The sequence below is a fragment of the Chlamydotis macqueenii genome, chromosome Z (genome assembly GCF_036417535.1).
Source record: "Chlamydotis macqueenii isolate bChlMac1 chromosome Z, bChlMac1.mat, whole genome shotgun sequence".
NCBI lineage: Eukaryota > Metazoa > Chordata > Aves > Otidiformes > Otididae > Chlamydotis > Chlamydotis macqueenii.
The window spans coordinates 35,123,901-35,149,621 of record NC_141593.1 but is presented as its reverse complement, the minus strand read 5'-3'; the positions used below and the strand labels follow the sequence as shown (position 1 = coordinate 35,149,621).

The window sequence follows — 25,721 nt, the reverse complement described above, 5'->3', positions numbered from 1 at the left end:
GACTACATCATCTTGTGTACACGTGGAATAATTTTGGCATCTTATGCCCGCTCTGCACTGTACAGTTCAGCAAGCACCTAATCGCCTGTTTTAATAGTAGTGTTTGATGTAGCAGGTTGGTGAACTCTGTACTACAGTAACAGATGAGTCATTTTCACAGGTTGTGGCAAAGCAGCCAAGTGGAGTTTAACCAGGATTTGTTAACATTACCATGCACTAGTTGCATACCAGTAACTCATGTTCAAAACCAGTATCTTATCAAAAGACTCTCCAGTGCTTCCCAGGGACACTAACATACTTCTAAAAGAAACACATTTAGCCTTGTTTAAGAAAGAAGACACAAAGGTGGGGAGCTTGTGGAAAGCTCAGAGTAGCAAAGGACATATGTGAAGTAGCAAGAGCAAGGCTGCAGTGGAAGCCTCCTTGAGTTCTAAAAGAATGTTTCCCACACTTTCAGACCCGAGACTTGATTCTGTCTCCAAAGGCTTTTGCAGCAAGATCTTCTGCAGCTAAGTCAGCACAGAACCCCTGAAGTCAGTAACGATAAAATGATTTACAGTAGCTCTCTAGCTGGCCTTGTTTTCTATTTCTCCATCAAGTAAAAGGACATGTAAGTAGAGAAATCTTGACTGTGTTGTAGTGCACACCTCTTAGGTTTCTATGTAATGTCTAAGAATACATACCCTTCTGGTATGGAACCTCTTTGAGCTTAATAAATGAAATTCTTCAGACCCAGATGAAAAAGGAATAGTTAATTGCTAGTAAGTAGCTAGTTTCTAAAAGGAAAAATAGAATGTTGCTTAGGTGGAGAATTACAAGAGGTATCTTAGCTTTTGCGGTAGGAAAGTCTATATGAGAGCCTATGGGAGAAGGGGGAAAATTACTGCTCTAAATGGGAATGCTCTGGTAAAGGAGCTACCTTTGTCTTTGAGGAAGAGTGGCTGATTGGATTTCTGTGGAACACCTTTCTCCTATGATCTTGAGAGATTGTTTAAGCCTTTTCTTAAAATCACCATCTTCAGCCAGTTAATATTTTATTTAGGATTCATGTGTTATGTATTGGAAACCTCTGGCAGTTTTCTTCTGTTATAAGGAAAACAGATGGAATAGTATTCTTCATTATTGATGGAAAACAAAAAGCTGTGAAAACAGAATACTGTTCACATACAGTATCAGCCAACAATCAATCCATCTTTCTTTACAGGTCTTTCCCTTACAAGTGCATGAGGCTTGCAAGTGAATGTGACAGAAGAGGCCGAACCATGTCCACGTCAAGACAGAATACCCAATCTTACATCGTTGTTTGCATTGGAATCCACAGTCAGGATTCAACACAGCAATAATGGGACCTGGATCTGACTATAACAAAAGCTTTTCATCATAACTTCAAAACCAAACTGTAGAATGGTGATATATAAGGAAAAACAAACTAAAAGGATAGGGTCTCCTATGCTACAGCCAGAGAAACTGATTTAACTTTTTTAGGATTGTCTGTGAGAAACTTATTTATGCTGTGTTCCCGTATGCTGTATTCCTGTCTTGCATGGTATAGATGTATTCTAGAAAGCTAAGTATATATGCAGCACTCATATAGACTATACCTTTTGCGGCCAAGTTTAGTATTTCTTTTAAAAAAGTGATCTGAAATGCCCTCTGAAAGTCAAAATTTCTAGTAGCACACAGTATAAATTCCTAAGGGCAGTAGAGAGGGCTAAATTGGTGAAGAGATTCTCCTTAAATCTGTTTAGTCTTTTGTTGAACTTGAGGAAGTTGCAGAAGAAGGCACAGAAGGCACAGAAAAAACGACCTTCCTTTTTTTTTTCAAGTTCATGGTAGCTGTCTGATTGGTATAATTTCAAACTATGAAAGTGTTTCCAGTTGTGAAGGCTTGGGTACTACTTGTCAAGTCGACACTATTAAATGTCTTACTGCTCAGTGAAGCAATGTGGGTTTTGGTGGAATTCAGTTCTCCTTTCAGTATTGCCAGTGATCTGCTATATGATTTCAAATAAGTCACTTCTACTTTCCACATCTCTCAAAAATAATAGCAGCAACCTCTTTCACTCCTGCATCCTGAATAAAAACCTCCTGTACAGTATATAGACATGGGTAATGGAGTCCCTGTCTCTCTCAAGTGGATATGAGTTGGTTCCTTTCTCAACAGTGTGTGTGTTACATGGCTTTGGACCTTGTTAAGCACAGTGGTCTGAGAGAATAGTTACATACTTGCAGTCCTACTGAATGACCAAAAAAAGGTTTTCTTTTCTTTTAAGAAAGAGCGTAGATAATGTAATGAGTAATCTCAGTCACACCTTGTCATGTTGCGAAGGTCAGGAGTTACATGATTCATAGTACTAGGTCTTACGGAAAACCCTGGTAATTCACTGCACAGTTAGGAAGGGCATCTGAATGTTACTCTGTCTGTCTGAAGTATTATGTTACATTGGCAGTTGTCCTCTTGAAACAAGGAAATAGAATCCACTATAAATAACTTGAAATATGAAGGAAAGCATCAGATTTCAAAATGAACTTGGCTTATTGGAGATACTGAAGATATGGTCTGAATTTAAAAATAGGATAAAATTTACTAAAACTGAATGCAGGATGTTGTCTGATATTGAAATATCTACACAGGTACTAGACAATGAACAATTTGTTAGGCAGGTGTTCTTCAGGGAAGACTCTGAGAGTTATAACAGATTGCAGGCTAGCTCTATGTGGTCAATATTGCTTTAATACTAGGACAGAGGTCAATATCGTAGTGAGATTCTGGTCATATGGATTGACTAGCAGGGTTTCAGTTTGAGCACAGTGCTTCTACTTGAAAACGAGCTGAGATAACTGATGAGAACGAGTATCCTCAGGCTAACAAATCTGACCAAAGAAGAAGAGCTGGATGAACTAAGTTCTTCAACCTAAAGAAGAGAAGAGGAATACTTGGTCTCTATCTCTCTAGGGGACAAAAGAGGCACAAATGAGCTTGAAATGCATTGGGAAAACTCAGCATAAACATTAAGGAAACCTTGTAGATGGTAGGACACATATTGCTTGTGTGTGATGTGAAACTTCCATTGTTAGAGGGTCTTCAAAACAGGTTGAACAGATTTCTGTCAGAAATGACAGATACTATTGTTCTTCCTTCCAGATAGGAGAATGAAACAATGATCCATTCATGTGTCTTCTAGCCCTCTCCTTCTAGGATAACTGTTATCCCATTAGCTGACCTAGAGTCATTGTCATCATGTGTCTTCCATTGCTCCTGAATTGTTTGGATTTCCTGACTTCACCTAAAACCTGATGTATTACTTTACCTTATCTGATGATTACTACACTGTTGATGAGACCTGTTATCATCATCAACCTGAACCTTATCCTGCTTGGGTACCCTGTTCAGACAGACCCTGTGAGACTATATCCTGTCACTGAGGGCACTGCCTGCGTGGTTGAGATCACCCTCGACTCATGACTTTTTCTCACTTAACGAGTAGTTTGATTCTTTGATCCCTGACACTTAAAGCCACTATCTTTAGAAGTATCCTAGTTTTCCATCACAATAATTCCTACCAATACCAAAATGAAATTCAATAGACCAGCAACCACACTTAATAAACTGTTGTTCTGATTTATTAAAATTTCTCACTGTTGCTTTTAGATAATACAGCCTTCACCAACCTGAGGGGTTTTGTGCAACTTCTTGAGCAAGCATGACGGTTGTTGAATGTTACTTGTGTTCCACTACCAATTGACAAGTAAAGCACGGTACAGAAACAGGTTTTTCTTATCTGTCTGTTGTCTAGAATGTACTAATCTTTAATATGAGAACACATCTCTAGCCAAGCAATTACCAATATTAAATTATTCTTCAACACCTTGTCCTTCCCAGACTCACAGATGTCTGCTGAAATGGCAGTGCACTCTTAAAAATAACATCCACGTTAGAATGCCTTGAAAACAACCAACAGAGTGTTCTCTGGTTATGTTATAAATCCTGGCAGAGAAGATCACCTTACATATAGGCAATGATGGTACTCACGGACATAGTGTACAGAGGAAAACAGGCATTTTGGTGAAGTGGAAATGAGTGAGGGTATTGGAGTAGCATACTAGACTGGTAATGTCATCATAGCACAATCCATTTAATGTATTGTACCCAGTGTTTCTATGACATCGGTCAAGTGCAAATGGTAACTATTATTCTATGCAGCTTAGTAAATACATAACAATTTTATTGCCTAGGAAGGAGTCTGTGGTTTAGATCTACTGTTATAACTGTAAAAGCCTGACTAAATTCCCTGAAAATGAAATTATATGAAATTCACCAGGTTAATACTGAAAGGACTGTCTTCCAGGGACTCTTTAAATGCATCATGTGGAGAATTCTTGGATGTTACTGTTATCACTGATGATAACTATGAACTGCTACAGCACTGACTGTTGATGGAACAGTATCATGTTCTCAAAGAGGAATAAGCCATAACTTTACATAAATACACAGAAACATTTTTGGAATGCTGATTTCTTAAGAAAAGTGCAAAGCAGTCTGAAAACTGTTGGGCTTTTTTAGTACCACAGATTTCGCACTACTAACCATAATTCCCTTGCTCTGTGCCCTCTTCTAAGCAAGTGTGCGGCATGTGAAGAAGGCATGTCCTTGTCAGAAGGGCTTAAGAACAAATTTCTCTGGCCTCTGGTTAGCAGAACAGTTTCTGCTGCAGCTTTTAGGCAGCTATAAATTATGACTTCAGACATGTGCCCATGGTTAGATGGTTACATATCTCTGTTCTCAGTTGCATTGAATACGATATTTCCATAGTTTAAATCCTTGTAATTTGCTGCTCTTTATCTTCTAGCAATAATGTATCTATTCCTTAGTTCTAGAACAGGACCTGGATATTTTTGTCCTCGCCTCTAACTGCATCTCCTGGGTGATGCAATACAATAAACCAATTACAGGATCATGTTAACATCAATAAAAAACTTGCTGTATTGTTTAACTGATGGTACCTGGGTAATTGCCAAATACCTAGGACATTCATTTTTCTTTCTGCTAGTATGTAATTATGAAGTAATTTATCTTTCAAAACAGGCTACATTATTGATAACTTCTGTCATGGCCACCCCTAGTGTGTTTGACTATGTAAAGCCTGAAAACTACAGGTCTATATGTGGGCTGCTGGCAGTTATAACACATATGTCACATGAGACATGAAGGCTTGCTGTGATCTTCCCGAAGCTGCTGCGTTTTACCATAACAGCACGTTGCTGCCTAGCTTTCTGAGGACATCTGGCAGGGTTATAGGCAACAGCAGCCAAATGAATAAAAATTTCATGTACAGTATATAGACATGGGTAATTGACTCTCTGTCCCTCTGAGGCAGACATGAGTTGGTCCCTTTCCCTCTTCTTCTGTCTGAATTAAACATGTCATATCTGTTGTGGGAGTGGTTCATACTCACTGCATGGGCAATAGTACTGTCCTGGTTCCAGCTAGGATAGAGTTAATTTTCACCTGAGCTGGGAGAGTAACTGGAGCAGGTGGCACCTGTGGCTGGGGGACACAGCTGGGATAGTTTACTCACTAGCCAACAGCTGAGATAACTTTACCCAAATTAGCCAAAGGGCTGTTCCACACCATGGAACATAATGCTCAGTATGTAAGTGGAGACTGTGCTAAGGGGCAGTTTTTGTTACCTGGGAGGAAGCTGGACGTCAGGATCTGCTGTGAGCTACTGTATATTATGTGCTTCAGTATTTTCTGGTTTTGGTGGTTTTTTGGTTTTTGGTTTTTTTTTAATCTTTTTTCTTTTCCTCTGTTGTTCTCTTAAACTGTTTTTGTCTCAACCTATGAGTTTTGCCTTCTTTTCTTTCCCAGTTCTCTTCCCCATACCCTTGTGGGGGGTGGTAAGGGGGGAGTGAGCAAGTGACTATGTGGTATTTTAGCTGCTGAGTTGGGGCTAAACCATGACAAGTACCTGTCTGACTGTAACTTTTGCTTGCCTTTGCCTTTCTTCCAGTGTTCAGAGGGGAATTACCTTTTACCCAATTCCTCACTTTTGAATCAGATGTCAGGGTAACAGCTGAAGAGGTAAGAGGTAAAGATCTTTGGACAGCTAACAAGAGATAAGACACCTCAGAAGATAAGTACCTTCAGAGGAAGTGGAGTATGTAGTAGAGAAAACCAGCAGATCATGCTGCTCAGAAACAAAAGGTGAGAGTGTTTAACTTTTGGGCAGAGCAGAATAAGGATGCTATTCTTTGGGAAGACAATTAGTGTGGACTCACAGGAGTAGGATCATGCCTCACAAACCTGATATTCTCTCCTGGAGAGTGAAAAGCCAAGTGAGTCACAGCAGGGAAACTATTGATGTGATTAACCAAGACCAGGGGAAAGCTCTTCATACAGGAATGTATAAAAGGCTTAACCCCAAAACCAAAAAGTAAGGTAGATAGGAGATAAGGAGTTAGTTGCAAGTCCAAAGACAGAATGGTGCAAGGCAGGATTACAAAGCCTAGACATGGATTACTGTGGGACTGGAAAGAAAGGGGCAGATCGTGCCTGACCAATTTGGTGGCCTTCTATGACGGGGTGACGGCATCGGTGGACAAGGGACGAGCAACTGACATCATCTACCTGGACTTGTGCAAAGCTTTTGACACTGTCCCGCACGACATCCTTCTCTCTAAACTAGAAAGACATGGATTTGATGGACAGACCACTCGGTGGATAAGGAGTTGGCTGGATGGCCGCACTCAGAGAGTGGTGGTCAACGGCTCAATGTCCATGTGGAGACCGGTCACGAGTGGCGTCCCTCAGGGGTCCGTGCTGGGCCCGGCCCTGTTCAACATCTTTGTCGGCGACATGGACAGTGGGATAGAGTGCACCCTCAGCAAGTTCGCCGACGACACCAAGCTGTGTGGTGCCGTCGACACGCTGGAAGGGAGGGATGCCATCCAGAGGGACCTTGACAGGCTGGAGAGAAGTTCAACCAGGCCAAGTGCAAGGTCCTGCACCTGGGTCATGGCAATCCCAGGCACAAATACAGGCTGGGCGGGGAATGGATTGAGAGCAGCCCTGAGGAGCAGGACTTGGGAGTGCTGGTGGATGAGAAGCTTAACATGAGCAGGCAATGCGCCCTTGCGGCCCAGAAGGCCAACCGCATCCTGGGCTGCATCAAGAGGAGTGTGGCCAGCAGGTCGAGGGAGGTGATTCTCCCCCTCTACTCTGGTCTTGTGAGACCCCTCCTGGAGTACTGTGTCCAGCTCTGGAGCCCCCAGCATCAGAAGGACATGGACCAGTTGGAGAAGGTCCAGAGGAGGGCCACGAAGATGATAAAAGGGCTGGAGCACCTCTCTTATGAGGACAGGCTGAGAGAGTTGGGGCTGTTCAACCTGGAGAAGAGGAGGCTCCAGGGAGACCTGATAGCGGTCTTCTAATACCTCAAGGGGGCCTACAAGAAAGATGGGGAAAGGCTGTTTAGTAGGGCCTGTTGCGATAGGACGAGAGGTAATGGTTTTAAAATAGAGGGGGGTAGATTTAGATTAGAAATTAGGAAAAAATTTTTTACGATGCGAGTTATAGAACACTGGAACAGGTTGCCCAGAAAGGTGGTGGAGGCCCCATCTCTGGAAACATTCAAGGCCAGGCTGGATGAGGCTCTGAGCAACCTGACCTAGTCAGGGATGTCCCTGCTCCTTGCAGGGGGGCTGGACTAGATGACCTTTGAAGCTCCCTTCCAACCCTAACCATTCTATGATTCTATGATAAGATAGCTGTGACAGTTGTGTTGTTTCACAGACAGCAGTCTCTGGGTGTCCAACACAAGTATGTTGATTCCCAGTTCAACAGAATCACTTGCATCTCACATAACAAAGCAACATTTATAAACATGGAAAAGAAAAACATGCTTTAAATGTTAGAAATCTTTAAGGCCAGAAGCAGCATTGTAATTAATTGACTTGATTATTATGTTATGGAACCTGAACCATCTCTTTTTCGCAGTTCTGAACACCTTCTTTTTCTTTGCATCCCTACAGTAATCCTGACTGCTGAGAACTCCTGCAGTGCTGGTACCACCAGAACTTGAGGCAGAGAAGGCATGTCAGAGTTTTCTTGTGGTTCTAGCTCACTCCAGGCAGTCTCAAACTGTAGCTGGAAGCAGTCCTTTAAAGCCTGCCATATTCCTAAGGCTGAGACTGGACATGCTTTCTTGACAGCTCCGAAGAGCCACTCTTCTGTTATGCAGGACAAGAGCATAGATAGTTTCTTGTAATGTGGTTAAGAGTATGTCACCACTTCACTGCTTTGAACAGTTATCCTGAAGACTGAGTAAAGACTTTGGTTAGCTATCTTGATGTGGAAGCATGCCTACTTTTATTTAAAGTAGCTTTGACTTGTTGGGAGAGCTCTCACTGCCCCATTTTTGACCGCCAGGATATCCCTCCATCCACTGGCTGTGAGGCCAAGTGCAGATCCTTGTATCAGATCTTGCCAAAACACTGGTGCTTTAGCCGCTCTGGCTTGGCATCATTAGACTAAACTTGTTCCTAAAGGAATAGTATCTGTCAGCCCACTCAGGTCCCTACAGACACTGTTCTCTCGTTTGGCCTTTCTGTCACCTTGTTAGTGAACAGCTGATACCCTGGTCTTGTGAGGTTCATAGCTGAGTGAATGTACCTGCAACCAGCTGGAACTGTCTGTCAGGGCCCTGATGGCACTGACACAGCCTCCCCAAGGGCCTCCCCCATCCTGCCATGGGGCCTCCAGCCACCCACTCCCAACCCTGGCTGCCTTGCTCCTGGTCGGGGTGGTGGGACCTGGCCCCAATCCTGTTGCCTCCCATGGGGAGTCCCCATGGCTCCCAGCTGCTGGAAAGCCACCAGCTCACACTGGGTTCTGACACTGGAGCAAGATGAGCGCAGACCCTCGTCTTTGCTGTACTAAGGTCCTAAGAAAAGCTGGAGGACTCGAATCCTATCTGCTGCTGCTATCTCTGGCAAAGATATGTTGCAAAGCTTGTGAGGCTGAAACCTGAGCTATTCCCTGTCGTGGGGGATATTATAATGAATTCAGAAGAGATGCACCAGAGGATAGATATGTTTCTTGTCTGATACGTGATTTTATGCCTTTTTTTTTTTTTTTTTCTGGAGTTAAGGATAGGTAGGTTGACTTCTATTCTGAAATGTGAATTAAATAGACTTGGATAGATGAATGTCCTAACCTTTGCCCTGTGGAAAAGAAGGGGTAGAGTATACTACTATTGCCTTCCTCTTAAGCAATGGCTGGTGTGGCATGCTTTTGTGTTATCTGTTACTACTGCTGTCCTGCCTTTCTCTTCTTTAGCCTTATCTGGGATCACACCTACCTCTGTTTTAAGATATTTGAGGAATTTGGTCCACCCAAGAGGTAACATCCTCGCCTCCTTCTCCCCTGCCTTTACCTCCCACTTCCCATGTCTGTTACCAAGATAAGGTTCTCAGAAGGCAAATTTCTCGTTTTTCAGAATTTTGGATAAGCCTCTCTGAGTTCATCAAATATAGAAAAGGACCTGGCTGTGAATAAGTACATGTCCAGAATCTGAATTGTTAGCCAGCTAAGGACTGTTGAAGGGTTAATACTATCTCTAATTTTTCCATTCTCGCGGAGTATGTTCCTGGGCTGCATGAATCACCAGTGTTTCTGTACTACAAATAGTGGTGATACATATTAGTAACTAAAATCCCTGGAACACTCTAGACTTCTCAGTACAGACACCCCTGACAAAAGGGTTTAATTAATTTTGTGGTTGTCATGGGTTCATTTAATGTTTTACACTTGACAAGCCGCATGACTGAATGAGAAACAAAAAGAGGTCTCGGATAACAAAAATGTAAGGAAAAGAGTGAAGTGCCTGTAAAGTGTTTGGTATGCATCCTAATAGAGGCATACTAAGGCAGTTCAGAGACGTGAAAATTCCTGTTTTATTCCAGAATAGTCTTCTATCTGCTCTGCTCTGGCACGAGAAGAGAGAAGTTATTTATTTGCAGAAGTAAACTGACCAACAATTCTGGGAACGTCTTCTTGAAACAGGCTGGAAAAAAGATACCCTCTCCCCCACCTCGGGAAGATAGCATTTAGTGGGAACAAAGGTCAGAATCTCTCTGCCAGTAGGCAAAGGACATTTTGTAATACTATACCATGTGAATATACAAAATAAGTAAACTATAAGAATAGATAGCTTGTATATTTTGCCACCAAGGCTTTGCAAGAAGTCTTCTCTTCCTTATACGTAAAGCTCGGACTTTTCTTGGCAGTCAGTCCAATGAGGAAGGGTGCCTTCTTCCCCTGTCCTGGGCAGATAATTGTATTTCTTACTGTACTGCTCTGTATTGGTGGAATTTGTTGTCCTGTCACATTGTGGAGCAGAAAAAGAGGTCTATTTGTTTTAAGCAGTGGAAGTTAAAACAGAATCTGTATGGTTCACTTGTGTTTAGGGAGCAGAAACAGCATAAAGGAACCTTTGTACTCTGTGACTTAGAGATAAGGTGGTTTGTTGTAAATTTTAATCATTAAAACAATTAAAGTTTTCTGGGAAGGAAGTTAAAGTTTCCTTTAGGAAAAATACTTGTGTGAAAATGACTGGCCGAAGTAGAATTTGTTTGTACACGTTTGTAGTGCACGACTACCCTTGAGGCCTGAACCTTTCTTGTCAGGCTGTTCTGTTCTGACACCCCGTCGCTGCAACAACGGGCTAAATACTGCTTTTATTGCAAATATGTATTTGGACCCTTGCCCACAACTGTTTGTCCCTGCCGGTCTCATATCCCTAACTGTGATGTGCATCTCATTTGTTTTTAGGTTAAAAGTGAAGTGCGGCTTTGGCGTTACGGAAGTCACAGATGCATGTTCAAACCTTCCGAGACGAACCGAACCGAACCACAGCGCTCGGCCGCCCTCCCAAGCAGGAAGCCTGCTTAGGGGTGTGCGGCTGCCTGAATTTAAGACCAACATGCCACACGGCCAAAACTCTCGCCTTGTGTTTTTTTTTTTCTCCTATTTTTTTTTTTTTTTTCACCCGAGTTAGAAGAGCTGGAAGATCTGCAGGAGAGAAGAGAGCACAGGTTTTGTCCGTAGCCTGTCTGTTGCTGGCAGGGGCAGCCTGAGGCCCCACGTTCCTCCTCTGAAAGCCTGGACCAGCCGCTCCGTCTGGCCCCTGCGTGCTGAAGTACGAAGGACCGGTGCCCCGACGCAGCAGTCGGACAACGGCTTCCCTTACCACAAATCCTGCTTTCGGATGGGGCGGTACCCTCCCGTCCGGCCACGTGATCGCCGCCTGGGACGGCACCCCACCCCCCTTCCCGCCCCGTCCTTCCCGCGGTGACGCGCCCTCCTCTCGCGAGAGAGCGGGCGGCGCGCGGCCGCTCCCCATAAATAGCGGGGCGAGGCCGGGCCTCCTCAGTCAGCGGCGGCGCCCGTGCTTCAGGTGGCAGCGGCGGCCCCGGCTCTTCCCTCCCTGGGTGAGTACGGCCGGCCGCGGGGGTGAGCGGGGCGGCGGGAGCGCGCCGCCGACTCCGCAACATGGTGGAGCCCGGCGGGCGCTGCCGCTCTCGGCGGGGCCCCGCTCGCTGACTCCGTCATCGCCCCTGCGGTCCCCCCGCCCCAAATCCCGGTGCGTTTCGGTAGGGGCCAGAAAAGCCCGCGGCGCTCGCCCTCCCGACCCCCTGTCCCCGGGGCCGCGGTCCCTGGTGGCACCTGGAGGCCACGGCTCCTCCCCTGGGCACCCCGGTAGCCAGGGCGAGCAGCCTGACTCTTCCGCCCGGCCCGTCGTGCTGCTGTCGGGCCTGTAACTTCTTTGCATAGCGGGGAGGGGTGTGGCTTCCTTTGCTCACTTTCCCGTTCGGGGTCTTACGCTGCCTCCGAAGTCTGCTTTTGTACCCCGGACTGTGATTCGCCCGGCTGCCGTGGGGGAGCGGATCTGACTTTGGCCAGAGCTGAAACTATTCAAGGGATCTCCGAAACGGTGCAGGATCTGGCGGCCTGCCCTGTCTTTAAGAGCGGAATAAGTTCACGTACGAATTCCCCTATTTTAGTGACTAACATTCCAATCCATGCTGTGCGTGGCTCGATCATTTGGGACACGGTACAAATACTGAGTAATCCTTAAAGTACGGGCCCTCTCTTCCTGCAGAGGCGGGGTTCTGCGCTGTTAGCCTCTCCTCCTCTTCTACAGCGTGCTTTGCAGTTCCAAGTGAACTTCGGTTGTGCTCTGAGTAATCTGCCTCCTAATGCTATGTGAGGAGCACAGCGCCTTTCTGGGGGTATTTCAGTGCTCAAGAGATGGAAGGAAAATTCCTCTGTCGCTGCTGTAACCCTGCTTGTATGTTCCGTGTACAGCGGTTAATCTCATTACAGGCGTTAGTTACCTTATGGCACGTGTGTGTTAGTATGTGCAAATATGCCTGCAAAATATTAACAGCACGCCTTTCTGCTTGTTCCCCGTTATGCAAATGAGGAAGAGTTTTACTTGATCCCAGGCAGAATCTTGACACATTGCTTTTGATGTTGTCTTATGTATGAGAAAGAAAACTCCTGCTAGCCTTCAAAACCACAGTTCTTTTAAGGACTGACTTTTAGCTTGCCCTCCTATTCCCTTCATGTATGCAGGTTCTTCTGGAACTTAAGTGTCATATAAAACTACCAATGCAAAAAGTGCTTCTTGCAGAACGCATGCGTGCATAGGACGACAGTGCACTTCTGTGTGTTTTCCTGAAGTGGTACTGCAATACTCCCCTGTGCTTTTATAGGGTTCATATGGGGAGAGCTGTTGGTATTTTCTCAGTGGGAATACCTGTTGGAAAATAATTGAGTAGCATAGGCTTGTTGAATGGCTGATGTCCTCAGCCTGTTTCAGTGTGGGATGGGTTATAATTAAGTCTAAACTAGCATAAAAGAGAATTCTTTACTGCGGTGGGAAAGTCCTATGCTCTGTGTGTTACAGAAATGTTAATTTTTGAGCAAGCTGAGCAGGAAGAGCCCTGCGTGGGCATCAGGTGTGGCATTAGAGATAATGAACTCCTTGAGTTCAGTGTCATGACTTGTGAGAATTGGGCAGAGTTTACTGAAATGAGTACTTTAGCTCAGTCTGCCACGTATTTTCAAGAGGTGGACAGCAATGATGACTCAAATTTCAAAGCTGACTCCTTTTCGCCAGCAGCAGATCTAATGTGATTAAAGATAGTGGTGGTGGATTCTTCATCTGACTTACGCCTTCTAAACTAGAGTTTTAGTGACTTTTTTTGCTGGCATTTCATTGTTGTTTGCTCAACAGATAAGCCCAAGTGTGTATATTTCTCCTAGAAAAATAAATTAATCCATCAGTCAGTAACTCTTTGGTAATTCTGCAATTAAATGCTGTACTTCAAAGCCTGTCTCTTGCTTGTCTAAACCAAACAAAGCAATTGGGAAACAGAGTTTTGGATTTCTAAATTGATACAGTGAAATATAATTCCTGCATGCAAGAATGTGAACATCCTAATCCCTTTGATCAACGGGGTTGATTACAAAAGGTTGTTGGTTTCCAAGTCTGGTGATTAGATAAGTGGATATGAGGATGCCCTAACTCAGATATGCTTCTTTTACAGGCTCTGTACGATTCAAGACCTGAAAAAATGGCATTGGCAGCAATTGATCCACAGCAGGTACATCTGAGTTAGCCCCATAGTTCATGCCTAGTTCAGAAAACTATACAGGAGTCAACTAACCTCTTTTTCTTTTAAACAGAATATTGTATCGAGGGTTGTCAAGCTTCCCTTGGTGAGCTCCACCTATGATATGGTATCCACGGCTTACATCACCACAAAGGATAACCATCCTTATCTGAAGTCAGTATGTGAGATAGCAGAGAAAGGAGTGAAGACGATTACTTCGGTAGCCGTGACAAGTGCTATGCCTATCATCCAGAAACTGGAACCACAAAGTAAGAAGAAGATGGAGCTATTGATAACTTTAATTAAACTGATGGCTTTATCTATTTGCATGCACTTACAGTTTAGCAGGGTCATGCTGGTCTGGAGTGCTGTTTCAGGTGGCTGAACCTGTTGCCTGGCTTGTTGAGTAACTGATTACAGATGAGTGTGATTTAACAACAACAATAAAAAAAAAAATCCAGATTCCAGCTTTTGTAATACTAAACTGACTGACTCCTCCTGACATGCGAGATGGTTATGTAACCTCTTGCTCAACTCCTTCCTGACCTTTCACCTGGTTTCAAATACTACTTTGTACTTTCTCTCAGAGAGAACATTTGTGGTTAAATTTGGCAGCTGTGTCACAAGGCTGTTTGTAACCAGGAGCCTGGTTTCACAAAGTGGCAAAAGGCCAGGTGTTTCAGCTTGTTCTAACAGTTGGTATTAAAGTATTGAAGGGATTTTGTCTGCCTGCAAGTGAGCTTTTTTTTCTGGCACTGTAAACCTGCCTTGTTCTTGAGCTTTGCTGCCTCAAATCTTACTGGAAAGGGGAGGCAACTACTTTTAAGAGCACTGTTGCATGAGCTCTGTTTCAAAAGGAATTCTCAACTGGAGTCGTTTATAGTAAGGAAAAAACCAGAAATTAAAACCAACTATTGTAATTTCTTTTTATAGTTGTAGTTGCCAACAACTATGCGTGTATAGGTCTAGACAAAATTGAAGAGAGACTGCCTATACTGAATCAGCCCACTGACAAGGTAAGTCCTTTTCATGCTAAGCAGAAGAGCTATACACTTTTCCTCTTTTCTTTTATCACTAAAAATACAGGGAGACAGATTTCAATAAGCCACACCTGAAGCACAGCTTGGAAGTAAAAGGTATTTCTGTAAATTGTTTGTTGCCTTGGGAGGCCATTAAGCCTTGTTGGTTTTAGGGGAGGGTTTTGTTGGTTTGTGGTTTTTTTTTTTTTTTAATTTGCCCACCATTTGACACATCTATCTGTAGTTGCTGTTCACTGGAGGACATCTTTTCAAAAATTTGAGTCTTTTCTCTTTCCCGTTCAGTGTGAAGTAAATAATGCCTGAAGTATGTTCACTGAAGTGTTCTGACCTGAAGGCTGCAAGGCAGTCATAGTTTTTGTCTTGTACATATGTGTTCAAGGGAGAACTTCTCCTAGATAACGAATACTTCGTACAAGCTTTAGCGTAAATGTGTATTTCCTGGATTGTGTAGCTCTCCCTAGAAAATATTTCTAGTTAACCAACTTGTTTCCTGTGGCAGGTTGTTGCCAATGCCAAGGATGTAGTTGTTGGAGCCAGAGAAGCTGTAACAACCACTGTGACTGGTGCCAAGGAAACTGTTGCTCACACAATCACTGGAGTTGTGGGCAAGACTAAAGAAGCAATGCAAGACAGTGTAGAAATGACCAAGTCAGTTGTCAATGGCAGCATTAGCACTGTCCTGGGAAGTCGTGTCGTGCAAATGGTGAGCAGTGGAGTGGACAGTGCTCTGACTAAATCAGAGACCTTTGTAGACCAGTATCTCCCACTTACAGAAGCAGAACTAGGTAAGACCAATTCAAGGTTTGATTTTGTTGGAATGCTTGTATTGGAGAGAAGCAAGCAATCATCCATTTATTACTTACTTGTAGTGGGGAGGGGGCATGTGCTTCCCAAACTGCCTTTTTGCCTTGCTGGTTGTAATAGCATCTTCACAGGGAAGCAGAGTGAAAGTAAGGATTTCCACGTATGGTCTGTCAGCCTAGTGCTAAAGGACTACTAAATAAGTCTAGTAGTCAGCTCTTACTCAGCAACTAAAATTGCCTCACACCTCTTAAGTTTTCTTCCAGTAGTCAGTTTGCTTCCTTTCTACCTATCTAGAGATAGAAGCTGCAAAAGTTGAAGGTTTTGAAGTTGGAGTTCCAAAGCCAAGCTACTACATAAGACTAGGATCCCTGTCTTCAAAGGTCCGCATGCGTGCCTACCAACAAGCCTTAAACAAAGTTAGAGATGCTAAACAGAAAAGCCAGGAGACCATCTCTCAACTCCATCACACTGTTAGTCTGGTAAGTTTAAGCTTTCACTTGAAGTATAAAAATCAAATATTGGCACAGTTTTAGAGTGCAGAAAACAGCCAAAACAGGCATAGGAAAACTAGGCTTGCTCTGTGACTAAGTGCATTTTCTAAAGGTAAAGCATTTCTGGTTCAGAGCTTTTCACCACCATTCAGGTGAGGTCCTAAATCAGGCTGAGCTGTAAACTAACCAGCAATTGCTTGTGATTTTTAGCACTGCAGAAATACAAGTGACATGTTTAAAATAATATTCCTGTTTGAGCACTGAGTTTGACACAGACTTCACTCAGTGAAGAAAGTGTCTTGTGATTTCGAAACACTTCAGTCTTTTAAGTTTTTTTTTTTTTTGTTATTAAAATGTCAGTTTCTTTATGGCCTTGCTCTTGCTGTGAGTGTCTCTGGGCATTCTTGGGTACTTTAGTAGTCTTATCCTAACAATGTACCTTTATGTACAGGACAAACTGTGCATAAAGAGTCACGGCCTTCTATACGCTTTCAAATCCTTGTATATGATTCTAGTAGGGGAGCGGAAAATAGTTGAGGCTGAGGGATACACTACGTAACATCTCAAAACTGCTTCTAGTTTTCTCTTCTTTGAAGAGAGGAACGTACTCTTATATTCCCCAAAGTCTTTTATACTGAACTTTAAAAATATTTAAAAAGGGGATTACAAAGCAGGTAAGGTAGCATAGCCTTAATGGAACTGTTTGAACTCTTTGCTTTACTTCCTTATTTGGCTGTATTTCAGATCGAGTATGCCAGAAAGAACATGAATAGTGCCAATCAGAAACTTCTTGATGCTCAGGAAAAGCTTTATCAGTCCTGGGTAGAATGGAAGAAAAATACAGGCCAAAATGATGGTGATGAACTGCGTAGTGCTGAGGTAAATAGATGCAGATGTAAACCAGAAATAAATGGATTGTATTCTGTCAAGGTAATGGCAAGCTAACAGTCCCAAAGTGCGCAGCATCTTAACAGCACAGAAGCGTATGTGCAAATGTGGAACCTGAATGCTGAAGCTGACTAGTTGCTACTATGAAAAGCAGGAGATGCCCAAATTCTTAAATGAGCCTACTTCCTGCAAGCATTCTCCTTCCAAGAGCATGCTCATCCTGTTTAGCATGTAAACCTGTGTTGGAATGTCCATGTCTAGATCAGCTAGGACCCATTTGCCTGGTATAGCCAGAAATAACAATTTCTCAGCATCTAGCAGTTTTAGGCACAGACTCACTGAGCCTTATATGTAGCTTTAAACAGTGATTCATTGATTAGAATATACTTGCCTGCTGTGACTTGTTATCTAGAGTTGAAATGACAGCTTACTTATCGCTGGGTAGAAGCTGCAAATGTTTCTATTCCACTAAGTACTTGAGTACTGAAGAAATATCAAGTACTTTCAAATCTCTCACTCTTCAGACTTAAGGCCTGTTTTATTACTGCTTTAGGTTTTTTTTTTTTACTTACATCTTCTTTACTTTTCTTCTTTGTGTATCTTGAGTAACATAAAGCTGCTACAGTAATAAAAAGATACTAATGTGCTGTTATGGTTTTTGTTTCCAGCATGTTGAGTCAAGAACTCTGGCTATTGCACGAAGCCTCACTCAGCAGCTTCAGACCACCTGCCTCACACTGGTCTCAAGCCTACAGGGGCTGCCACAGAACGTGCAGGATCAGGTTTACAGTGTTGGGTCAATGGCAGGTGATGTCTACCAGAGCTTTCGGTCAGCATCCTCCTTCCAAGAATTATCAGAAAGCTTTCTTAGCACTAGCAAAGGACAGCTGAAGAAAATGAAGGAATCTCTGGATGATGTGATGGATTATCTTGTTAACAACACACCACTCACCTGGCTGGTAGGTCCCTTTTACCCACAACTGCCTGGCATTCAGCATGCTGAGAGCAAAGGTGAAGGGCACAAAAATTCCAGCCAGAAAGACAAACAGCCTGAACACAGTACTGAATAAACTGTATAGCATGCATGTACTCTGCTGACTGACCAAACAAGTGGCCTTAGCAAATGTAGCTGTCAAAAAAGCCTTGGAGAAAAATCTACAAATGTAGGAGTGGGGGAATGATACAGAGAAAGGATACTCTCCCACATTGGCCATATTGTCCTGTGCAGTTAAGCCACTCTAAAAACTCAAACTGTCTCAAATGCCTAAATATTGGCAGCTTACAGTTGTCCAGATGCCTTGTTTGTCTGTCAAGTTAAGAAACCTCACCATGCTTATGAATGGTATTAATGGCATTAGTCTAAATGAAACCTACCGTAGCTAAAAACATTTGATTTCTTGCTTCATCTGTGCCACAATAATATAAAAGCCTTACATACTATGAAATGCATTTAAAAGCCCTGCAGTCTAGTTAGGTATGCTTAAGTTCCATGTTTGCTGCAGTTTACACATTCGCTTATAAATGGGTCTGACTATCTCAAATTCTGCTGTTGTCGTGAATTATGCAAAAGCTCTGTGCAGAATTCCAAAGCTGAAAGTGGGGTTTCTGAATGAGTCAGCTGGAGTTACTTAAATGCTGTGACAGTGCTAATATTAATTATACAAACTTAACTGTTGTATAACATGGTAACCTGACCACAGAATCTGAGACTATCTCAAGTTGGAAGAGGCCCATAAGGATCATACAGTCCAACTCCCTGCTCCTTGCAGGAGCACCTAAAAGCTAAACTGTGTGACTAAGCATCATCCAGATGCACCTTGAAGTCTGATGGGCTTGGTGCCGTGACTGCTTCCCTGGGGAGCCAGTTCCAGTGACCAAACAAATCATTACCAATACATTTTTTTAATATCCAGTGTAAAGACAAGATTCATGCTGTTTGTAGCCAAGTGTCTGCTGCTGTGTGCGTTGTGGTTTTTTTTTTGTAGCAATCTTTTTGTAATTTTGTATGTTAGCAATAAATGCTTTAGTAGCCAAAGTCTGTCTCCATTTCAGTGGTGTTTAAAATAAATGTTACTTGCTGTTCTGTGACTCCTTCAAACTGGGTCCAGCAGAAAGCAAGCTTGAAATGCAAATGAAGTAGATACACGTTGCAAGTGTTATTTGTGTGTGTATATGTGTAGATAAGATATTGCTGCAGTATTTCCTTTGTCCTTTTGAGTTCCTGTACGTTTTTCCATTCAGTCTTAGCTTTACTGCTGCTTTTTTGGTGTTTGCTATTGCTTGCCTTAATGATGACCTAAGCTGTGAGCTGATGGATGTTCTAATATTGAGAAGAGAAAGATAAGGACAAAAAAACCCTTCTGTCCTGCCTTTGCAGGAGGTGTTCTGTGTACACAAGACTGCTGGCTAGCTACTTTGGTTGCTGGCTCCCTGTGAACAGTATATATTCCTCAGCTACAAACACCTTTTTTTTTTTTTTTAACTTGTTTAACTTTATTTACCCTCTTTTGAACTTGTGTGACTAATGTACATTAACAGTGAGTTACTTGGGTGGAATTGTTCCTCAGTAAATCCTGTGAATCCCTCTCCTGGAAGAGAATTACAATCACTAAGAAATGAGCTTTCTTGGGTTAGGGCTGTCCAGGTAAGTTGTGTTGGTGTTCTTAATGCATGCCCTGTGCAACTTTGAGTTGCCATTATTTAGTGTAGCAATGCTTGCTACCATTTTCAAACAGGTTACCACACAGAGTAAAGCAAAAATGGAGTTCAAAGGAAGCTTGTCACCTAGTAACATGTTGCTACATGGAACGATGCCTCCACCTGGCACAATGTGAACAGAAAAGAAAATCACATGTTGTCTGGCCTTCTAATGTGAGAGGGCTTGCTTAGCTGTTGAGTCAGCATTGGTCTAGAAGTGTTAGGAAGACTGTGTTTTAAGCACAATATTAAGCAATTGTTACAACAAAGGATTACAGATAAAGATTCTGTAACTTCCAGCTTTAAATACTTTTTGTAAAGGGGCTCTTTAAGATGAAATTAACATGAGATGGTGAGATATTCCTTTCCAGCTAGGGCATGAGTTAAGACTTCTGGAATTCTTTCAGCAGTTAATTCTGTTTACTTTAAGTATTGAATGAGTCCAGACAGTCCTTTTTTTTTAAATCTCAATTTGTAATAAAATTTGTTGAGTGCATCCACTGTTGCAGAGGTGCTCAGGAACAGAATGGGAATAATCAGATCTGGGAGCAGCTGGCAGTTCAAAGAAGGGAATTCCCATTCTTATGTGTATTGTAAAATGTGAAGGCTATGTGCCTTCATTCTGAGGTGAACAATCAAATAAGATATTCAAACTGTTCACTATCCTTTGAGGCCTGAGAAATAAACACCACCATCTAATATTAATGCAAGAGCAATACATCTCTCTGTTCTGCCTTAAGTTGCACAAAACTACAGTTTTGTACTCTTTCAGATGGCTGTCAAGCTTTACCAAGTGTTGGCAAGCAGAAAAAGTAGAAAGCAAGGAAAAATGTTACCAGTCTAGACCTTCAAATCATTTCTCCCTTACTGTAGGCTGTTGGGTGGCTTCTATGTAAAAGTTACTCTGACTTCCAACAGCTGACCTACAACTGGTGGCTGCAAATAGAGGAATGCCTAGTTTAAATGCTTACCTAATGGTTGGGATATCAGCTTGTTATACCAAAAGGCTGTACGCAGGTTCTTGGATCACGCTGTTGTGGTGTGTGGTTGTTTTGTTGGATCATGCCCCGCTACCCACAGAAGTGTTTAAGTTTCTATTCAGCCCCCCAATAGAATTAGGAACCCTTCCTTGGAGGAAGAGAGGGCTGAATAACAGGAAATCAGTTCCTGCTTTATTATATTGAATAAAATCTCTGGATTGAAATTATTAGACTCTCCTAATAAGGACAACACTGGATGTTTAAATTGAATTGCAACTATAGCTTGCAAGGGTATCTTCTTGCTGCTAATCTAGTACAGCATATCCCAATACTATCCTAGTTACAAGTCTACAGGCAAAACTTGGCATTTTTCTCTAGCATAGGTAGAGAGAGTGACTATTAAAGTGCCTGCTGGAGGCAAGAATGATGTAGACAACCTTCCAAAGCTGTCTTTGGGGTTTTTGCCAGAGTGGACTGAAACTGAAGTGCATGCTAATAACTGCTGAAAACTCTCAAATAGAAGGAGGAAAACTAAGATACTGACAGAGCAGAGCCTGCTGACAAATTTTTCCTGCCATCTTACCTGTTTCTCTGTAATTGCATCTATCAAACAGCTCAGGTACACTCACAGAAACTTGCCTGCTCTTAGTCGAAAAACACTTTTAAGGATATAGCTTAGGCTTGAAAGCTGTGAAGTCTCTCAGGAACCTTTTGAAAAATATAAGACCAGATATCTTGAAAATTGCAGGAAATAGTTGTACTGATTTGCAGCAAGGCAGATAAACTAGAGGAAATGGAACAGAGTGTCAAAGGCTGCTAGTCTCACAAAAACTGCAGTGGTAAAGGTTAGAATACTAATGAAGGAATTATCACTAGTAAGGTTATTGAGGGTTTATTTAGAACTCAGAAAATGATTCTTTCTCTTCAAGAGATCACTCAAAAATCATTCATACTAGTTGACACTTCCCCTTTCCAGGCTCACTTAACAGAGAAATATTACTCTATCATTGCTGATAATCCCTTGCTATGGAAGTTCTAAATAAATGCATTTGTAAATAGCCCCATATGGTATAAAAGTTTTGCAAACATCATATATACAGCAGCATACACATTGGTCAAATCCAAATGACAAGATTTGTAAAAGGACTGGAGTTGCAGGGATATAGCTAGGAAACTAGGCAAACTTACTAGTTTTTAAGGAAAGGTGGAAAGCTTTTGAAGTTGCTCCTGTTCCTTAAGATGACTTTTTTTTTGCAATAATCTTTCCCAAACTGCAACTCACAGTACTACTATTTAGCTAGTAAAATAGGTGAAAGGATTTGTCAACAATTGCTGAATTATTTATCTTTATTAAGAAAAAAAAACAACCAACCAACCAAAAAGTGAAAAAAAGACCCCAGAACTTATCGAAGCCATCAAATTAAAAACAGAAAATGGAACCTATCTTATTTTTTAGGCATGATATGTTGGTCATTTGCATGATCAGAAAATCTTACATGCAACAGCTTGCTGGAGGTATTGTGTACAGCACTTTGCTAAATGTATTTATTTTCATACTAAGATGGAAATGTTATTTATTTTGGATGATACAGTCTCTGATGACTAAAAATAAGTGCCTGTTCTGAAAGTGCACAAAATAACCATCTCTCCAGTTGCTGGTGGCTCAGTTCTGAAAATATATTAAGCAAGAAAAATGGATTAATTTAAAGTTAAGTTAGTATTGACACCAACATTTGTATATGAGGATAGCAAAACACTGAAATATGTTTTGCACTGGTCCTTGCAAGGATTTTGCAAGTTTTGCACTATTCTGTGTAAATGATCTAACTGCATCTTACGGAGAAACGGAACGAAGAAGACTCATACCTGGCCTTATTTTTTGCTGCAGGCATTGATTTATTGCTTTGTTTCAGCTTCCTATCAACTGTGAAAAGTGACATGGAAGTGAAGGTCCTGTACCTAAAGCAAGCCTGCAACACTAAGGGCTTTGCATTGTTTTAGTTAGACTAGTGCACCCTATCCTAATACAATCTAGCATGTTCATAACTGGGGATGAATCATACAGACATCAGCTCTGTTTTGCTCTGATGCTGACAAGATACAGTCCCATTTGAAATTCTTTCATGGCTATGAACATCTTAAAGGAGTCAGCGGCTTACAATGTGTGCATTAAGGAGGCAAAGAAAGCACAAACTTAAATTTGAGTGATTATCCTGTTGTCAGTAAGAGCAACATGGATATAAATAATGAAAATGTCTTAAACCTAGGATATAGTGAAAATCATCAGTGGTCAGGCAAGTTACTGAACATGGCCATGTGCCCTGCTCAGTGTAAATACAAAATAAAACAACTTGTTTAAACCGTCCATTTGGGCACATTTTTAAACGAGTTTGCATACGGACTGCTTGGTCTTGGTCTTGTTAAGATAGCCCCATTCGTACTGCAGTATGAGGTACAGGGCCATCTGCTGATAATGGGAAAACTTGATTTCTCTAAGAGCAGCAATTAGAGTTTTAGGTAAACTGCTATAAGCCAAAAGATGCAAGAGAATTCTTGCTGGTTTCCCCCAGTCCTAGTGCCTTTAGATTTTTTAGAAGACAAAGATTACTGATCTTATTTTGATCAAGCTTAGGTTCTCAGAGTGGTCTCTGCATTTCATTGTATTCACACTAGCGCCTGATGTGCTGCTTAAATTCTTCTGAATCTCAGTTTTAATTAATCCCTGGTGCCCTGTGGCTACCTACTCTTTAAGGAAGGAGGTGATTCATGTTCAGTGCTCCAGTGCTCCCTACAACCTGATGGCTGAAACAGTAACCCCTTTATCCTTTGATGTGTTTTCTGTTCTTCTGACATGTCTTTGTAGCAGGCAAAGTGTAGATTTGTCTGGCATACTATCTTTCATAAAAGTAAGTCATAAGCAAGGTGTTTTGCAGTTAGGGAATGGATTAAAACTGCTTCTGCAGTCAGCACTGAGCTTAAGTTACACAAATGGCTAGAAGCCTCTTCAAGTTGTTGCTTCCCTGTGCACGCAGAACCAAAGTCCTGTCAGCATGCAGCAGTCGTTGTGTGCTGATACTGTGCCTGGCTCCAGGTATGTCACATTACCAACATTAAAACTAACCATGAATCAAGCTATGGATAAAAGTATTTTTCACTTGGGGCAAAAAAACTTCGGTTATGAGTAAATTGCTTAATTATATCCCATTTCCAGAAGTGCCTAAGTAATCTAAGTCCTACTAAGGGGACTTAAGGGTTGGGACTTAAGCTCCTAAGTGTCTTAGCCAACATTTTTAGAAGTGTGTAACATCCATGTATCCACTAATGTCTCTGGCAATTCCTGAAACCTGGTGCTGCTTAACAGTACAGAATACTGTACATGCAGTTAAAATAGAGGTCAGAGTGGGACTGCAGTTCCAGCTATCTGTTTCCTCAGGAAATATTTGATGTAGTAGGCAGGCAGAGCAGTACAGAGCAATCCGCGTCAGGCTCCTCAGGGCAGGTTCCTTTGTATAGCCTGTTGCTCCCAAGGAAAGAAGAAAGGCAAAATAAGTTTAAAAACCGCCCTTCTTAATTTTCCAGTTTCACTAAATACACTCCAGTAAGGTCAGCTCTGTTCCATCTCTACTATAAAATCCTGTCTTCTAGGCAACCGATCTACACGTTGGCGTAGTATTTGGTCTGTCTTAATGCTATGTGTTTTGTATGTGACTGACATATTCCACTCTATGCTGAGTATTTTGAGTCTGATTTCTAGAGATGCTGCGCATCTTTGTCTCCTGACTTCAGTGAGGAGTACTGCACAAATTTATTTATTTTTACTTTTAAATTGATTGAAATTTCATTCCTACACAGGTTCCAGATTTCACTATTACAGACCTGTCTTCAGAGTCAGATGATATCCCAGACATTCTGGATTTGGATGAAGATGATCAGCAAGACTTTTCACGCACAAATGGCCCTTACACTACAGGGCAAAGAGCTGAATAGAGAAGCATAAAAATGTCTTTTTGATACAATGTACTTTTGCCATGTTTAACTTATATTTCTCGTTTTTAAAGATGAACCTGCCTAGCTTAGGTATTTTGGGGATATTTTTTTTTTAATCACTACTGTTTCACTTAGCTGTATCAAAATTCTGGGGTTTTTTTCCACCTAAGGAATGCATGCTACATTAATTCATTAGCATGAGTGTCAGACTCCCATTCTATAAGCCAGGTATAGCCTAACCAGTGTAACCAAGTGATCTAATCTTTGTTAATTATTTGTTCTCCTGCTGGCAGCAGCCAGGAGAACACTTCAGTGCTTTGCATAAAGGGCTGCCAATAAAAGGAGTTGATGAGGATTTGCCCACAAAATTTCCCCTTTCAGTCTACCTGAAAAGCACTTCTGCAACTACCTCTTTGCTGCTGGAAGGGGTAAGAGACTGTCTGTCTCCGATTCTCTCAGGTACTTTTTTTTTGGTAGGCTCTCCGCCTACAGAGCTTAGAAGCTTAGAGCTACCCTTTTGCAAGAGTGATTCATGCACAAAAGGACTCCCTTTCTCTCTACATGCCTTCTGTGTGCAAAGATTTTGACCATCCTGACGCTACCAGTTTTGGGGCCTAGGACTGAAAGAGGGTAAATGCTTTAAAAGGAAAGTTCTGCAGGAATAAGGATGACAGTTAAAGAGAAAGTGGAAGAGACTGCAAAAAGTAAGGGAAAATGGAGAGCAAAGAGATACAAGCAGATGTGGGACAAAAGGAAATGGCAAAAAAAAAAGAAAGTGAACTGGAGGTAGGGATACTTCTGGCGACAGTGATCATTTTTTAATGTTTAAATAAAATCTCAACCAAATATTTGCTAAGGGATGCCGAATCTGCATTTGCTCGCAGACAGTGACTTCGGTAGGAGCTGGGGCGAGGGGGAACTGGACTGGAGGCGGGCTTGTGCCATTTCTTCCCCGAGGATCGGGCTGAACTCCTCCCGCAGAGCCTCTCCTCGATGTCGCCGGGGTGAGGGCAGCGGGCCTGGCCGTGTCGCGGAGCCCCGCCTCCCGGGAGCCCCGCTCGGCAGCTGGTACAGCCCTCAGGGTGCCGCCTCGGGTAACGCTTGGTTGCCGTGAGACCTTTGGAGTCTATAGTCACTGAAATGCCTTGGAA

The 25,721-nt window shown here is 42.3% G+C and overlaps 1 protein-coding gene across 1 annotated transcript; it reads left to right on the top strand.

Moving 5' to 3' along the window:
• The first annotated feature begins 11,364 nt into the window (after positions 1 to 11,364).
• Positions 11,365 to 25,428, top strand: PLIN2 (perilipin 2). Its single transcript, XM_086770061.1, has 9 exons — positions 11,365 to 11,498; positions 13,618 to 13,674; positions 13,757 to 13,952; positions 14,617 to 14,699; positions 15,223 to 15,508; positions 15,822 to 16,006; positions 16,763 to 16,897; positions 17,575 to 17,865; positions 24,436 to 25,428. The coding sequence occupies exons 2-9, from the start codon at positions 13,645 to 13,647 to the stop codon at positions 24,568 to 24,570; spliced, it is 1,341 nt and encodes a 446-aa protein (XP_086626187.1). The 5' UTR covers positions 11,365 to 11,498; positions 13,618 to 13,644; the 3' UTR covers positions 24,571 to 25,428.
• Positions 25,429 to 25,721: the final 293 nt, after the last annotated feature.

What these genes read in the sequence shown, in the direction of transcription:
- PLIN2 (XM_086770061.1), top strand. Translation starts at nt 13,645, where the DNA reads ATGGCATTGGCAGCAATTGATCCACAGCAG. An exon ending in ATGAACTGCGTAGTGCTGAG is followed by an intron (nt 16,898 to 17,574) that starts GTAAATAGATGC and finishes TTTTGTTTCCAG; the next exon opens with CATGTTGAGTCAAGAACTCT. An exon ending in ACACACCACTCACCTGGCTG is followed by an intron (nt 17,866 to 24,435) that starts GTAGGTCCCTTT and finishes ATTCCTACACAG; the next exon opens with GTTCCAGATTTCACTATTAC.